Source organism: Vicugna pacos, chromosome 34 (assembly GCF_048564905.1).
Source record: "Vicugna pacos chromosome 34, VicPac4, whole genome shotgun sequence".
In the NCBI taxonomy this organism is placed as follows: Eukaryota; Metazoa; Chordata; class Mammalia; order Artiodactyla; family Camelidae; genus Vicugna; species Vicugna pacos.
The window spans coordinates 15,807,464-15,824,411 of NC_133020.1; the positions used below are offsets into that span (position 1 = coordinate 15,807,464).

The following is a 16,948-nucleotide window of genomic DNA, read 5'->3' on the forward strand; positions in this document are numbered from 1 at the left end:
TGAGAAATCTACTTGTTTCCACTTTTGCCTCCCTCTGGGCCTTTACAGGGCAGTCTGTGAAGACCACAGAGATTGTTTGTTTACAAGGGTAACCTGGTCTCCCCCTTGACGATGCAGGACTCCAGCCTACGGAAGGTATGTGCTGTTTCTCTCCTTTCTATTCACATGTCTCCTTTAGTGGGAAATAACAAATGCTAGATGTGGTACAGCTTAGGGACAATGATCTACAATCAAATCAAAGAGACACTGGTGTCTTTATTTGAATAATTCAATGTAAAAAGTAACAATAAAATATGAAATACATTGGAGGGTTTCTGAAAATATTCAAATTCTTGCCTGGGGAGATTATTCAGGTGCATACACACATACCGTAACTGGGTTTGTAAATCAATGCCATTTAACGTGAAGTCTCATAAGCATAATGACAAGGAACAGTTAATTTTGGATTTTGTAATCAATATAGATATAATTATATATATTGTTAAATATTTAGCCCAGTCTTTAAAAATAGATTCTTAAAATGGATTCATCAAATTGTGAAGGGCAAATGTAATTCTTCATTCACCTAGATTAAATAAAAGCAGTTGATTTTTAATAAAAATCAGGATGTGGTAGCTTCTGTAAAATGCTCATTTAAATTGAGTTGTAAAAATCAAATGCTTTTGAAAAGCTTGAACAAAAGATTGCAAAAAAAACCCCACACAGATACAGACTCCTAAAAAATTATGTTTTTGTCCAACTGATATGAATCAGAAATAATAACACAGCAATTATATTAAAATAATAAAATAAGATGGTAAATTTAATATTATATTTTACATGTTTTATATCACATATTTTTATTCTCATTCCAAATTAGTAATCGAGGTTGCTAGACACTAAGTAACTTTTTAAAGATGACGCATTATAAATTTCAAAGCCAGAATTAACCTAGATCTCACTGACTGCAGACCCCATAGACTGAATTATCTGATTTATTACAGTTGCTTACACGACTAAAGCTACCCTCATGGACTTTGGCAGCCATAGGATCTTTCTAGAAGTTTGCACCAACATTGTTCTTTTATAAATGTTTGACATTGTTAGTTATTATTTTATGGTTTCCTATCTAAGCCATTATTAATTGACAATTACTTGTGTAAAATAAGAATTTTAAAATTGTTTTTTATATTGTTTGGTTTTTATTAATTGTTAAGTTTGGATAGTTTAATGTGTCATGTAATATTTTAACATATAAAATAGTTTTTTAAAATTTTAATGATGTCTCAGAACTCCAGAATAATTCAAATAAAATGAAAAATCATTTGATAGCACCTTCTTCTCTTTTAATAAATGAATGTAAGTCACTAATTAAAGCAATTTAGTACAAGAAATCACTATGTATGCCAAATCTACTCTTCCCTCATCTTTAGAACACTCAGTCTTTAACTATTAATGAATTTTAAAGTTGTCATAAAAATTGATACATCTTTTTTTTTCCAGCATGACATTTTCATTTTTTTTTAACATCTTTATTATGGTTGGTTCCTGTACAGTAAACTACACATATTTCAAGTGTACAGTTTGTTGAATTTTGATAGATGAATTTTGATAGATGTTTGATGAATTTTCATTTTAACACAGTTATTTTAACAGTTTTAAAGTGTTTCTGTGCAATTTGAGTTTAAATTAATATGGCTATCACTATTCGTGAAATTTATTCCTCACTAATTTATTAATTTTCATTGTTCCAACTGATAAGTTTGTATCAAACACAATATTATTTTAAAAACTACTTACCCTGTCATGAAACACATTTGAAGTTTAAGGAAATTAAAACCAGACTTTTACATTGTTCAACTGCAAAATGAATGCTATTACTTACCTCACACAGCACCCAGTTTGACTACACTAGGGTTCTTGTGATTCTATACATCATTTATTAACCACTTAAATACAGTTTTCATAGAACACCGTCCTTGACATCACACAGCTGCAGAGATGGATAACCAAAGAGAAAACGACTCAGCACCGAATCTGGTGAAGGAATTAAGGAGACAGCGAATGAAAGGTGAAAGCACGAAAATTTCCAGTTCATAGCTGAACAGGAGAAAACCTACATGGAATTAAACTTCCAAAATGCTTCCCAGGATCCTCAAGGGAATGACAGTAACTGCCACCATAAATGTAAAGCATTTAACGGCTCATATACTTTTTATTTGCGAGGATCAGAGCTTGAGTTTGAAATACAGAATTCCAGTACGAAATTTGAGGACTTATTTTATTCTGGCATTGTTGTAATTTGTAGTCTTTGATCAACAACTCATGAAACATTATCTTTGCTGAAAAATGCAATGGTATATTCCGAAAGATGCCAATGGTAGATACGAGTTGGGGGTCCAAGTTTATGTATATGACTCCCTGTGCATGTGGGTTCTCTTGTAGGTAAACTTTCTAAACTACTGCCTCCATCATGTCTTTCTCAGTGTTTCCATTTCTCTCCCAGCAGAGTCACTGTCACCTCCAGAGAAGCTCATTGCTGAGATCCTGGGAATCCTCTGCTTTGTCTTGATGTATATCATAGTAAAAATGATAGCTGTTACTCCATGCAAGTACATTTTTGAAAGATTATAATGGAACTTCTCATTACAATGATAGTCGGTGCCTCTAAAATTTCATTCTGTTATGGAATAGAACTCTCATTTTAATATATGCATTTAGGCTAAATGTGGAACGGTTATTCTGAAACTATTCAAAGTATAAATACTTTGTAGAGAATATTATATATATATATATACACATATACATACATATACATATATATATATTCTGATTTCATAACTCAAAGATATGCTTTAGGAAACTGAAAAACCTTACTGAGAAATATAAATTAATTCTTGAGATTGGTTAAACCAAATACTGTAAGAAGTGGTGAAGTCTGTTCCTTAAAGATTTTGGGATTATTCCTCCCCTCTAATGTTCATTAATTTATTTATTTTCTTGGTAAAATTAATTTTATTCTAGATCATTCTAATCCTAAACAACACCACTTTTTAAACTAAGAAATTAAAATAATTGTGATTTATTTTGATCAATACTAATTTTTAAAAGATTACTTCAATTTTTTCTAGGCATTGTAACACCAGAGCAGAGTAATTCCTCTCCAGTAACAAGGCTCCAGAAAGGTACATAATGATTTTCAAAGTTCTGATATAAGTACAGTTTCTATTTTGTCTCTATCTTAGGCTGGACAAAAATAACAATAGATTTTGGAGGGGAATATCATAAATTACAAATTCAGGGCATAAATGTTCATAAATTACAGGAGAGTTTTCTTCATATGCAAATATTCATTAAAAAATGAGTGAATTCATTTAAAATACTAACTTAAAAAAGAATTCACCATACCCATTGTGCCCAATTGGTTCAGATTTCCTCCTGCGATAAGTTATAAATTATTTTACTATTCCAAAAAAAGCGGTGTCCTTTATTGACTTTCAGGATACATAGAGAAAGGATACTTTTGTTTGTAGGTTTGCTTTCTATGAGCACATAAATTAGGGAATGAGAGGCTGACCTTCTGTGTGTGTGTGTATGAGTGAGGTCTGTTTTATACGTACCAGCCTTGAGGGTGCATAGCTATGTTGTGTACTTGTATGTTTATACCTGTGCAAGGTAAATTAATTTTTAATTTTAAAAATTCAAATCTTGGATAATATTTTATAATTTTTCTTCAGCATATCATTGTGATCATTGTCCAAAAGAGGGGTTTACATATTCCAACAATTGCTATTACATTAGTACTGAAAAAAAAACATGGAAAGAAAGTTTGATGGCCTGTGCGTCTAAGAACTCTACCCTGCTTTATATAGATAATGAGGAAGAAATGGTAAGATATTAAATGTTTCAAACACTTTATTTGAGGCTTGATTCAGTCAGTATCATATTGTCAGTATTCATTTACGTTTTTGTACGTATTTGTAGTTTTTTAAAGTCTGTTAATATTCCATTGTTTGACTTTATAATATTTGAATTCTGTGTTTACAACTTTAATGCACATTTAATAATTTCCATTTCTTGCTTTTCATAGGAAATCTTATGCCTCAATAAATGCCTTTTTTCCCTAAAATAAACTTTGGTATTGAATTTTACCATACATCAAGGAAAGTAAACATACGATTGTCTAGACTGATCACAAAATGAATAGAACCATGTAATACACATCAGATCATGGAAAAGAAGTTTCCTGTCCCCAGCACCCAGCATCTGTGTGTTCTCTAGTCACTTCTCCTCCCTCCTTTTTAACCGCTGTCCTGACGTTTAGTATTACAGAATCTCTGCTTGTTTGTGAATTTCATACACATGGAATCACACAGTATGCATTTTTGTTCCTGTCTCTTCTCACACACATACTATATTTTTGCAGTTCCTCCGAATTATTGCATCTATGTGTAGTTTGTAAATTTCCACTGCTCATTATGTAAACATAACGTTTTAAAAGCCGTTCAATCCAGTGTCTCTGGTTGGGGATGGAGCCTCATGCCCTCTGGGATAAAGAGGCTTCGCGGGCTCAGCTCTTTCAGTCACGGGATCCCCTTTGCTGGTCCCGTCTCCACCCCCACGCCCAGCTCTGGTGTCTCTGGTGGGAGCAGGAGAAGCACTTCCTCTGGCTGCTTGTTAGCAGGTGTCCTGATGGGCCACCTGGTCAGGCTCGCCTGCTGTTGCTGGACAGGGTTTCCCTCAGCACAGAGGAGGAAGGGTCACCTCTGCCTCCCCCGGCAGCTGGGGGAGGGGGGTGTTGGGAAGCTGTTAGTCTAGGTCACTTTCTTCGGTTGGGTGGGGATTATAAAACGCCCCTAATCGTTGTTCCCTCATTCTGGGTTCCCAAATCATTTCACCTTCTCTTTCCCCCTTTCAGAATTCCCCTTCACTTGTGTCCCTCATTAGTTCCAATGTTTACAGTTGTACTTAGCAGGGAGTAGCAGAGAGAAATGAGTCGCTGACCTCTTGTTTGGAACACTGTATTCCACCGGTATAGAAACAGGTCAATTTGGGGTTTATCAAGTCACAGAATATGGTGTGGGACCCAGAAAACCAAATCTTTGGCTTTCATGTCACTTATTATCTTCAATTTCAATCCCTTAAAATTTCCTTCTAAAACCCAAACTCTGAGAACCACAGTAGAAAAATTTAATGATCTGATCACAGTATCCAAAGAAATGACTGTCACAGTATCTAAAAATTTATTTAAAGCTTTGCTATATTAGTTTTGTCAACATGGGTAACGAGTAAGTTATATGAGTCAGCATTTTCCTTATTAACATAAGAAAAACAATGAAACTACTAAGCATAAATGTTTGAGTTAACTTTAAATCAAAAGTAAAGAGACTGGTTAATATTTTTGGTGATATTAAATCTTTCAACTTTAATATATCTTTAGTATTAGACTAGAATCTAACACTCTCATTTTATTCAGAAAACTAAGGATCCTATGAAAGAATATACTACTTGCATTTTAAAAAACAATAAAAGCTTTTATAATAATTATGTGACAATTCTTTATTTTGGGATAGAAATTTCTGAAATCTCTATCAATTATGTCATGGATTGGAGTCTTTCGTAGAGGCCGTGATCATCCATGGATGTGGACAAATGGTTCAACTTACAAACTAAAGTAAGTTGTTAAAAATAATGCTATCTCATGGAGGAAAAATATTAAAAAGGAAAATGTGAAGAATAATATTTAAACATTTGTTTTAGTTTCATTGTAGAAAGAAGAAAGATGTTGAAAGTTAATGAAATGTTGATACAAACGTTAAAGAATGGACTACCACAAACTCTTAATAAAATTGTATAGGAAACATCATTACCCATTTTCAAAATATTTTTATTATAGTTACAAGGAAAACACTATTGTTTCATGGATTGCCCTCATATGATATAACAGAATTATGCATTTTTATCCATTACAGGGTAACAGATTCATCACCTGATGAACGTAACTGTGCTATGCTAAACCCAAGTGGCGTTAGAGCAGACAGCTGTGAATTTCTACATATATATAACTGTAAGCATAAGCTAGAGAATTAACACATGTGAGTTAGGACTTTGCTGGGTAACTGTATCTTTCATGAAATGGAAATAATGTTATGACTGCAGAAATCTTAAAATGAATTGTACTATTTGCTCCAGTGATGAATATTTTTTCAAAACTGTTACTGAAATATGATATACACACACAAAAAAGTACAGCTATCATTAGTTTTTGTGTCTGGCTTTTTTTGTTCCACGTTATTTTTATGGCTTTCAGCCTTTCTGAAAGATCGCAGTTGTGTGAGTCCATTTATTTAAAATATCCAGTTGGCAAACGCATGAAGGCAGAAAGCGGTTAATGGTAACCAATGGCCAAGGAGAGGTGTGATTAGAAAATGACTGCTAACCGTACAAAGTCTCTTTTTGGGGTGATGAAAACTTCTAGAGTTTGTTAGTGTTGGTGGTTTTAAACTCAATGAATATTAAAAAAATCACTGAATTTTATACTTTAAGTGGATAAATTTTATGCTGTGTTAATCATACCTCAATAAAACTGTCTCAAAGAAGACAACTCCTGGAATTATGTTTGGGACTACATTTAATTTTTAAAGAAACTTTCAAAGATAGTCATCTGCACAATATTGACTCTTCTAAACAATATTATATTTTTTCCTTCCATGTATTAGGTTTTCTTTAATTTCTCCTTGATACATTTTATAGTTTTCTATATTCTTAAAGACACATGGGTATTTCACACTCATACTTCTGTAAATGGGGTCCTTCTTTTAAAATTTTTAGTAATTTTTGGTGGTATAGACAATAATACAGTGATTACATGTTGGTCTTATATCCAATGATTTCTGTGATTTTAGGTATTAATTTATCATTTCAAATATGTATTTTTCTAGATTTTTTTATACAAAAAGTTACTGCATATGTAAATAATCACACTTTCTTTCTTTCCACGTGCAATCATTTTTTTTCCTTGACTTATTTTTACTGGTTACGGTTTCATTTCTAACAATGAATAGAAGGTACAGTAAGGGTCCTACATGTATCCTTTCCCATTTTAGGGGAAAATATTTCATCCTTAAGTAAGAGGGTTGTCTTAAGGGTTTTTTAATCATATTTTTCTCATATGAAAGCAATCCCATCATACTGTCATTTTTCAGATGAATTTTTAATCAATAGATGTTGTATTATTTTCCCATCAATTGGAATGATAAATGTTTTCTCTCTATAATGATTACAAAGTAAATTACCTTTGTTTCTTTCATATGTTAAATTGATCTTGCATTTCTGAATTAAAATTACAATGATCCTTCTGTTTCATTCTTCTTAAAAAAATCAGTGCATATATCATATCTAGTTTAAGCTATTTTTCTTCATCCATGTTCACAAAGATTTGACTGAGTTTTTATTTATGTTACTTGCTTGATAAGTTGTTATCAAGGTTGTGTTAGGAAGCATTTTTCTTTTCTCCTTTTACCCAGAAACCTTTGTGTAACAGCACTGCTACTTTTTTAAGTGTTATATCCACTACCAATGCCATTTGAGCTTCTAGAACTTCGTTATAGGAATATTTAAATAATGAACTTAATTTCTTTGCATAGGTGTTAGGTTTACTTAAGTTTCTATTTGTTGTGCAAAGTGTTCATTTTAGGACTTTTTCTATTTTATATAGGTATTAAAAGTATTCATCAATACTGCTTTTTATCTATTTAATATCTGTAAAAACTGTAAGGGTGTCTCTCTATTTATTATAGATGTAAAAGATTTGTTTATTTTCAAATTTTCCAGCAGGTTTTCCAGCAATTTTATTTAACGTTTTCAGTGAGAATACCTTTGGCCCAGCTGTTGCTCTCTGTTGTAATTCCGTTCTTTGTCCTGATTTTGTGTGTTTTCTTCCTTCTACTTCATTTGGATTCAATTTCACTTAACTTTAGCTTTTCTATTTTTAGTTTCTTCCAATGCATGCTTGGATTTCTGCTCTGTTTGTGTGTAAGATATGTATTTAGGGCAGTCAGTACTTCCGAGACAGACTTTTGGTACTTTAATCATCCCACTCTCTCTTGGCTTGTAAGGTTTTGCTTGGAAAACCCCTGACAGCCCTGTGGGGCTTCCCCTGTGAGTTTCTAGCTCCTTTTTCTCCCACTGTTTTTAAGATTTTTTCCCTTTGTCCTTGATTTTGTTTTTATTTTTGTTTTTTTACAGTTTTATGATAATGTGTCTTGGAGAGGATCTCTTTGATTTTGGTTCATGACCTATTAGCTTCATGAATGTGGATATCCGAATCTCTCACAAGACTTGGGCAGCTCTCAGACATGATTTTTAAAAAGTAAGCTCTCTTCCCCCTTCTCTCTCTTCTCCTGGAACCCCAGTAATCTGCAAACTGGTACTTCTGATGACAGCCCGTATGTCACGCGGGCTTTCTTCACGCTTTTGTTGCTGTTCTTTCTTTCTTCTCCTCTGAATGGATAATTTCAGAGGTCCTGTCTTCTTCTTCACAGATTCTTTCTTCTGCTTGATCCATTCTGGTGTTGATGCCTTCTGTTGTATTGTAATTTATTGTATGCTTCAATTCTGTTTGGCTCTTTTTATGATTTCTATCACTTTGTTAACTTTATCATTTTGTTTATATCGTCTTCCTTACACTGTGGAATTATCTTTCTTTTTTTCGTGTAGCTCACTGAGCTTCCTAAAACAGCTATTTTTAATTTTTTATTGGTTAATTCATAGATTTCCATGCCTTTGGGGTTGGTTGCTGGAAAATTATTGTGATCCTTTGGTGGTGACATTTTTTCATACTCCTTGAAGTTATATGTTTCTGTCTTTGCATTTCAAGTAGCAGTCACCTTCTCCCTTCTACTAGCTGACAACAGGAGAGAATTACCTTCCATCAAAACTGCTAGTGATTCTGAGGCTTTCTAGGACCTTCTATGGATGCACCTGCTCCACACTTTGTGCTCCCTCTTGTGGCAGAATTTTAAAGTTTGTATACCTTATCTCAGTCTTGCAATGCACCAGGCTGGGTGCTGAAAGCTTTTTCTTTTGTTTTCACAAACATGATGCTAAAGTTCATGTCTGTGGTCTCTTGTTGGCCTTCAGATTCAGACTGGGTTTCTACACGTGCTCATGAGCCATCTGCCAAAGCTCACCCTCTCTGCTGCAGTTGAGAGTGCCCACAGCGAGGCAACCACTGGGTGTGGGTGTTTTGCGGGGGAAGTGTGCTTATTACTGAGGGTGTCTATGGACCAGTTGTGTGGACTGAGCGGTTCATGAGCAGGTTTCTTGATGGAGTCTATGGTGCAGTTAATAGGATCTGCATCCCTTTGATGCCCTTTGAGAGTCCTACTTGCTGCTATCTCAGCCTCTTCTCACTCCCAGTTATGCACATAATGATTTAGTCATTTGGATGAGGCAAGAGATAAATGAGCCTCTTTGAGAGCATCCCATAGAGTTGAGAGAGCTAGGTGCTCACTCACATTCTTTTACTTTTCCTCGTGAAAGATATCATGGGCTGAGAAGGTCTCTCTTGGCCCTAAGCTGTGTTACCTTGGAGGAAGGGCAATGCAGGTAAAATCAGGTTGCTCCCCTTATCTTCTCTAATGCACCCAATCTTATATTCTTTTCCTCCAGGGCTGTGGTGGAACAATCATATTTCCAAAAAGCCAAATCATAGATACAAATGACAATATAAAGGACTAATTAAATAGGTAACTTTATTTTTCTGGGCAATAAAAGATATCATTAGAATTGGAAAGTTACACCTAGACTAGCACAAATTATACAATCAGTGAATGGTGTGCTGGACCAGGCTCACAGCTGATCAAAAGAGATTAGTGTTAAATCTCAGGAATTTTGAGACGAAGTTGTTAAACACAATCATTATTAAAATTCAATTACATAAACATAAAATATTGTAAATCATAGTAACAATAAAAATAATAAATACTCAAAATGTTACCTTGTAGTTATTTTGCTACATTTACTATATGCTTATGAAGTTATGTGCATCCATGATGTCTGAGTTGTGGAAATGCTACATGACAGTGTTCTACTATAAATCTCTTCCCTTTCCAATTCTCCATTCAGTGATATTAGGTTCGTAGATTTAAACTGACTACAGTCAGGGTACTCCCAGAACTCAAACTGGTAAACACTACAAACGAGGTCTTCCCCTCCACCAGAGCACTGGTTAGGAAACATTTACTAACTTACACTGGATACACTTTACATTAGATTCCTACCTGGAACATATAAAGAACTTACCTAAGTTCGTAAAATGGCAGCAGTGAACTAGGAAAATATGTGAAGAGACAATTCACAGAGAAGGAGGCCCAAACAATGGATATTATTATGAAAGTTAAATATAAATAACTCTTATGGAAAGGCAAACTAAAACATCCTGAGAAAATTTTGCATCCATGATGTTAGAGAAATTGAAAGATTGTAGACTTCAACTCGTGGATATGGTGTGGAAAAATGGAAGCTGTCATGTACTTCTGCTTGGAGTGAAAATAATACAAAAGCTTTGGAGAGCAATTTGTCAATACTTGTGAAGTTTTATCCAGTACTCAACAGCTGGTAAGTACATACTCGAGAAGAAACACTCCTGTAAATGTGGGTAAGGAAAGATATTGAAGAATATTTGAGACAGAATTTTGAGTGATAGTGAAAAGGAAAAAAATAGGAAGAACCAAAATACTTTTAGAAAAGAAAATAGGTGAAAATATTGCACTATATTCACAGAATAGACTATATTTTATGAGAAAAGTGAATAAAATTGCACAATATTAAATATATCAATATCGAGGGATGTCAGAAATATAAATTTGAGCCAATACAAATAATTCCAAAAAATGCACACTACACATTGTTTGTCTGCTTTTAAAATACATACAAGACATTGCCATATCACTAGATATAAATAAATAGGTAATAGGGATCCTCTAAAGGGAAAAGAGGGAATTAAATTAAGAATGAGCACACAAAAACTTTCCATATATTCACAATATATTTTATAAGCTTGATAGTGGGTACACTAATGTTTGTCATATTATTCTTTAAACAAAAATTGTATGAATAAGGCAATTTAGAAATGTTACAGAATAAACTTAGAGCAAGAAAAGACTTTGTAAGCAACCCAGTAAACGCCTGAGCCAATAAATGAAAGACTAGAAACATTTATCCACATAACATATAACAGTAACACTTCGGTCAAATAAATGCAAATAAATGATGGAAAAACACATAAAACTCATTCCTAATGTTTCATGAGCACTAACAATGTATCATACATTATTTTATGTGCCAACGATACATCAATGAACAAGACAAACTTCCTGTCATTTCATAGTTTATATTCTGATGAGAAAGAAATATAAAAAGCAAAATAAACAAAGTGGAATTAATGATACAAGTAAAAATAGACAAAAATAAGAAATAAAACATATTAATAGCGTGTAGAGGAAAACAACTCTAGAGGATAACATTTGACAAATTTTGAAAAAAAAATGTCTGTGGGAGAAGAAAGGCTGAAGTTCCTAAATTAGAAATAAATGGGGTTAGTGAGGAAGATTAAAAAGAACTATAAGGCTAAAGAGACAGGAAGGAAATGAGCAATAGGTCAGAGAGAAGAAAAATTGATATGGACTTTTATTGACCAGCACTTGATCACTTCTGAGTATTAAAAAACCAGAAATAATGTATATATTTTGAACATGTTTTTTAGATGGTTTGCATTCTTCTGACTGGATCACTGCACTGAGACTAAAAGATACAAACACATGTGTCTTTAATAATCTAAAACTATAGCATCTAATTACACAGAAATATTTTGCTTTCTGCTATTTAACCATATTTTGGGGGCTACCACTTGAACACTGTTTTAGTGAAATAATGATTATTTATGTTAACCTTGAGAACACGCCACTTTTTAAAATTTCTTTTTTAACTCATCTTGATATTTCTTATTAAGAGAAAATTCTGTAAACCACAGAGTATTTTTTAAACAATCTGTCTAAAACTGAAGATACTTAGAAAGTGAGCTTTTGTGTTTTGAATCATAAAACGAAGTCCCATAAGGTCTATTTGTATTTTCAAATAGAAATCAATTAAAAGTACCCCCAGGTCTTAAACCTCGTTCTGTCTGTATATTAGGGTCATCACCCCTTTCCCTAAGCTGCTTACTCTAGTGTCCTCTGTATAAATGGCACCATTATCATTTCATTCAGTAAAATCTAGAAGGATATACATCTTTCTTATCCCTTCCCTCTTACCACTGTCATCTTCACCTCCTGTCAGATTTAATGGCATCATCTATGCCAGTAACCTCCCTAATTAGTGTCATCTTCACCATTCCTAACGTCACAGTTTTGGATAAAAATAAGACTGACTTCTCCTGCCCCTAACTATTGTTCTTACTTCTTCTTTATCCCCATTAATACCAAATTGACTGTCCTCTGAACAGGTGAAACTGTCTGCCCAAAGCATGGAAATCTGACCTTGTCAATCTTTGCCTGAAACTCCTCAAAGGGTTTTTTATTGACTACCTGGTAGTATTCAAGCAACGCAGCTCAGATTATGAGCATTTTCTTCTCACTCACACCCACTTTTTGTCATCTCAGACTGTTCCAGCTTCCATCCATCTCAGATATTCACAGCCTCACCTAATAAATCAACAATATAGGACTGCATACAGGTCTCTTTATTCATTTTATTGACTCTTTCTTCTGTGTCTCTCATTTCCATCTTCAGTTTTTGGTATGTTTTAACCCCATCCAACTTGATATCTAACACTCCCCCCCAAAATCACCCAAACCAGGACATCTTTCCTAATGCTATTTCCTCCTAGCTGATATTGGCAATCCATTGTGAAACTATCATTTATAGTCCAGTCTTCAAGTCTACCCAGTAATCCTATCTTCTATAAATTACATATTAATTTAGAACCATGTGCTTGTATCTATGCCTTAAATAGACTATGGACAATTGCATGGTAGGGATCGTGCTTTATGCTTTATTGAACTATGTGTATCCATTACCAAACAATATGCTTGATGCACAGAAGTCCTTAACTGATACTAGCTCAAGCAATAAGTAAGAAACGGTCTTCATGGAAATACAATTAGTTTACTAGTTTTATATTTATTTATAATTATTATTTATAAATTATTTATTTATTATATTCCGTTGTGCTTTGTTGTTGTTAATCCTGTGTAAAATAATGGAGAAAAAAATTAACGCAGTATAAAAGGGCCCCGGGAGATTAATTAACTCTATCAAAGGAACATTGTAAACTTTTAATGGTTATTTTCAAACTCTCCAAGAAGGTAATGTAAGAATTGCAGAATTTAAACTGAATGCATTTTTTTCCCCTATATACACAAATGAATCTACTGGGTATAAATGAAGAAGCAATAAATCAATTAGAATTTGACCAACTGATAAGAGGTGCGTTAAAAAAAATGTGACCTGGGAGACCGGTTCTACCTAGATCTGCAACTAAGGAGACGTTTTCCTTGGAAAAAGTGCTATCTTCTTCTTAGGCCTATTTCCTTGGGTGCCTGGGATAAGCAATGTCCAAATCTCATGATATCTACAAAATTCTAGTATTCTTTGGTATTTAAAATACTGGAGTGAACACAAAATCCATTTGGATGCAAGATGCAGAAGTTGTAAATAGCATCCTTCTTTTTTTCGGTGAATGTAGAGATTACTACTGTGGCAGGACGTGTAACGTTGAACGGCAAACAGACAAGCAACCAAACAAAGAAAAATAGCTCAGATGCTAAGAGAAATCTGAAGTCATCTAACTTGTAAGTCATGCATGTGATTTACTTGGGAGCCGTTTTGAAAAGAGCTACCATTTACATGGCTGTTTATTCACAAACTCTAAGATAATACCACAAGGGAAAACACTTATGTTTCATTGTATGACATAGATTGATATTAAACAAACAAATGAGAAATGAGATCTCCTAGCATGGGCTAAGTTAATCCAATAAAAATATTTCTTTGGGAAAGAAATGATATCTTGGTAGAATTGCTAATTTTTTTTAGAATTACAGAACGTTTCAACTGAGATAGGGCCCAAGAATTATTTATCCATTTCCAGCTGAGGAAACTGTGCCAAACAATACTGGTTAGTTGCCAGGACAGTCGTCTGTTCTCTTTCCCTTCCACCTGAAATATACACTCAGGATTTATGAAATCTCTGTCCGGTTGGCATTTTATGTGCCTTGCCCAGTGTGTAATACCTAGCTGAATGTTTTGACTATTTAGGTTCTGGATAAATACTTCTTCAAGTACATTTGCAGATTTTTCCCTCTTTTGTTGATCAGCCTTCCACTTCTGCCTCAATATGCTCGTGTATATACAGACTCAGCTCTGTTTCTCCCAGTCCCGTTTACTTACATCATTGCTCATGAGAGTTGTAGAGTCCTTTTGTCATCTCTTTTATCAATTCAGACACATTTACAAAAAAGTCAAGACTACAAAGTGTTCACTTGGTCATAGCCAGACATCTTGTGCTTTCGTTTCTAGGCACCAGTCTGGTAAACACCCTCGACCACATTCAGTTTTAGGGTCACAGCTTGAAGCAAATATCCTGCCCAGAGGACGGTTTCTCACCACCAAGTTACACTGTGGCCTCATCACCTCCTCCCCTTGTGGTACACAGGAAGAACTTAACACACGCTCAGCCATGTAAGCCAGACTGTATCCTACTGGCCAAGAAGGCCAGTTGATTCAGCCTTGGTGGTTATTCTCACTTAACGAATATAATTTCTAAGTAGTTTGTTGAGGTGCTGGTGGTTATTCTCAAGTACTTGAGCCCAGGCTGTTTGCAAAGCATTGTAAATTTCTTTTTCCAATAGTTTTAGGAGGTCAGATAAATATGTCTATATGAAACCTACTTGGAGTCAAATAACTGTTTCTGCATAAATTCATTATATTGGTTTTATACCATTTATTAGAAAGTATGTTTTCTGAAAGCTATTTCATGTCCTTTTGCAATTTCACATGTGACAGAAGCATCACTACTGTTCAGCAAATCCTCAATAAATGTTCCACCGTGACAGATGCGGTGAGAATATACGCTCAGCACTGAGAAAGAAATCGGAATTTCTTGTGCATACTACCTCTTCATACAAGTAAGTTTTTTAAGCTCACCATCCTGACTCATCTTAGAATATACCTCTTTAAGAATCCTTAAAGACGGATGTAAACTTGACTTTTGTGGTGATTGTTTTGTGATATATACAAGTATCAAATCCTTAGGTTACACATTTGAGACTAATATAATATTACATGGCAGTTACACCTCAATTAATTAATCAACTAATTAATTAAAAACTCTTTGCTCCCCCTATTTTCAAAAAAAAAGAGAGAATCCTTTCCACACTCCATCAATTTATTTAGGGAGAGCTTTACATATGACACCATAGCTCCCCATTCTTAACTTCATCATGGTAGCTGTTTCCAGAAACTGTACTTTTATTTTTCATATTTGTGACTTTTCTACAGGACTATAAGTTCCTCTTAGAACTAAATGAAATGAGCAGAATATTCAGATGTTCTGTTTCTACTGTATTCACTTCTCTTTTTCTTGGTCTTTTACTTGAGGCACCTAATTGCAGCAAAACCTAAAGCTACTAGCATAAAAGTAACTCTTTAAGCAAGTGTGATTTAGATTTCCCCATAGAAAGCCCACATTCATTTCCTTTTATAAACCAAATATTTTTTAAAAAATGTGGTTACAAGAAAATGTCAGCTTACATTTCATATGTAGAGATCTAATTCTACTACGTAAAATGGACAATGGAAAATGCTGATTATCTGAAAAGAATATTGGTATAAAAATGTAAGAAGATAATGTTATTCTTTTTTTCCTTCAACTTGTTTTGTACTCAGTTATCTCGTTTGCTCTTGAACTTGATTCACGCTTTCTTGTCCATTTTCTATCACCTACACTAAAATGTAAACTTCATGATGGTGAGAAATCTTTCCTAGATTGTTTAACATTCTCAAGGTCTAGAAAAGCACCCAGCAGATAGTTGTTACTACAAAAACTGTGTTGAATAAACTTGTTTATTGTTCAAGTTGAAACATACCACTGAATTTGCTTTCCTTCCTTCCTTGATACATCTTTAAGAATTTTGAGTTTGATAACCTTATTTTTCCTTAAAATTGTATGTTGTTTTCGTTTTTTTTTTTAATATTATTTTTTGGGGGGAGTAGATTTATTTATTTATTTATTCTTATTTAATGGAGATCCTGGGGATTGAACCCAGGACCTCATGCATGCTAGGCATGTGCTCTACCACTGAGCTTTACCCTCCTCTGCTGATTTTTTTTTATCTTACTTTATATTTTATCTCAATGTAGTGAATAAGTGAAAATAAATAAAATGTATACTGAATCAATCTTCTAAATTACACCAATATTTACTTATTTTTTATGCACACTGGGATTGTGTGTTTAAGTTCCTAATTCTTCTGCATAGGCTGTATATACAGTTGAAATCCAAGTTTATGTTTTTAAATTGGCATAAAAATTTCACAGCAGAAATTGCCTAATAATAACTCATTTCCTACTTTTTCAGCAGTGCTGCCTCATTTATTTTTTCATCTATGCATATGCCTTTCTTGTCTGTATCTTTTCTCTCTTTCAATTTGCCTGATTTCTCTATGTTACCATGTTATTTTGTTGTAATGAACATAGCTTTAGCAAAGGTCTTAATTCTGGTAGGACAAGCCCCTTACCTTTTCTTCTTCAAAAGTGATAGGTCTACTCTTGGATTTTGCATTAATGAACATAGCGTTAGCTGGGATATTAATCAGAATTGCATCTCTAAAATATTGTAGGATTAATTGATATTTTTATTAGATCCAGTGGTCCTATCAAAATTTAGTTGTTTTTGAAAATATTTCCA

At 33.8% G+C, this 16,948-nt stretch overlaps 1 protein-coding gene across 1 annotated transcript; it reads left to right on the plus strand.

The window, feature by feature from the left end:
• On the plus strand, positions 1-6,240 carry LOC140691234 (NKG2-C type II integral membrane protein-like). The gene is made up of 7 exons (XM_072954240.1): positions 1-135; positions 1,940-2,050; positions 2,489-2,587; positions 3,111-3,164; positions 3,717-3,868; positions 5,553-5,653; positions 5,952-6,240. Exons 2-7 carry the CDS (start codon positions 1,981-1,983, stop codon positions 6,067-6,069), a joined length of 594 nt encoding a protein of 197 aa, XP_072810341.1. The 5' UTR covers positions 1-135; positions 1,940-1,980; the 3' UTR covers positions 6,070-6,240.
• Positions 6,241-16,948: the final 10,708 nt, after the last annotated feature.

Excerpts from the sequence above, each read along its gene's own strand:
- LOC140691234 (XM_072954240.1), top strand. The coding sequence starts at position 1,981 with ATGGATAACCAAAGAGAAAACGACTCAGCACCGAATCTGGTGAAGGAA. Across the intron at positions 2,588-3,110 it reads AATGATAGCTGTTACTCCAT|GCATTGTAACACCAGAGCAG; the intron begins GCAAGTACATTT and ends AATTTTTTCTAG. Across the intron at positions 5,654-5,951 it reads GGTTCAACTTACAAACTAAA|GGTAACAGATTCATCACCTG; the intron begins GTAAGTTGTTAA and ends TATCCATTACAG.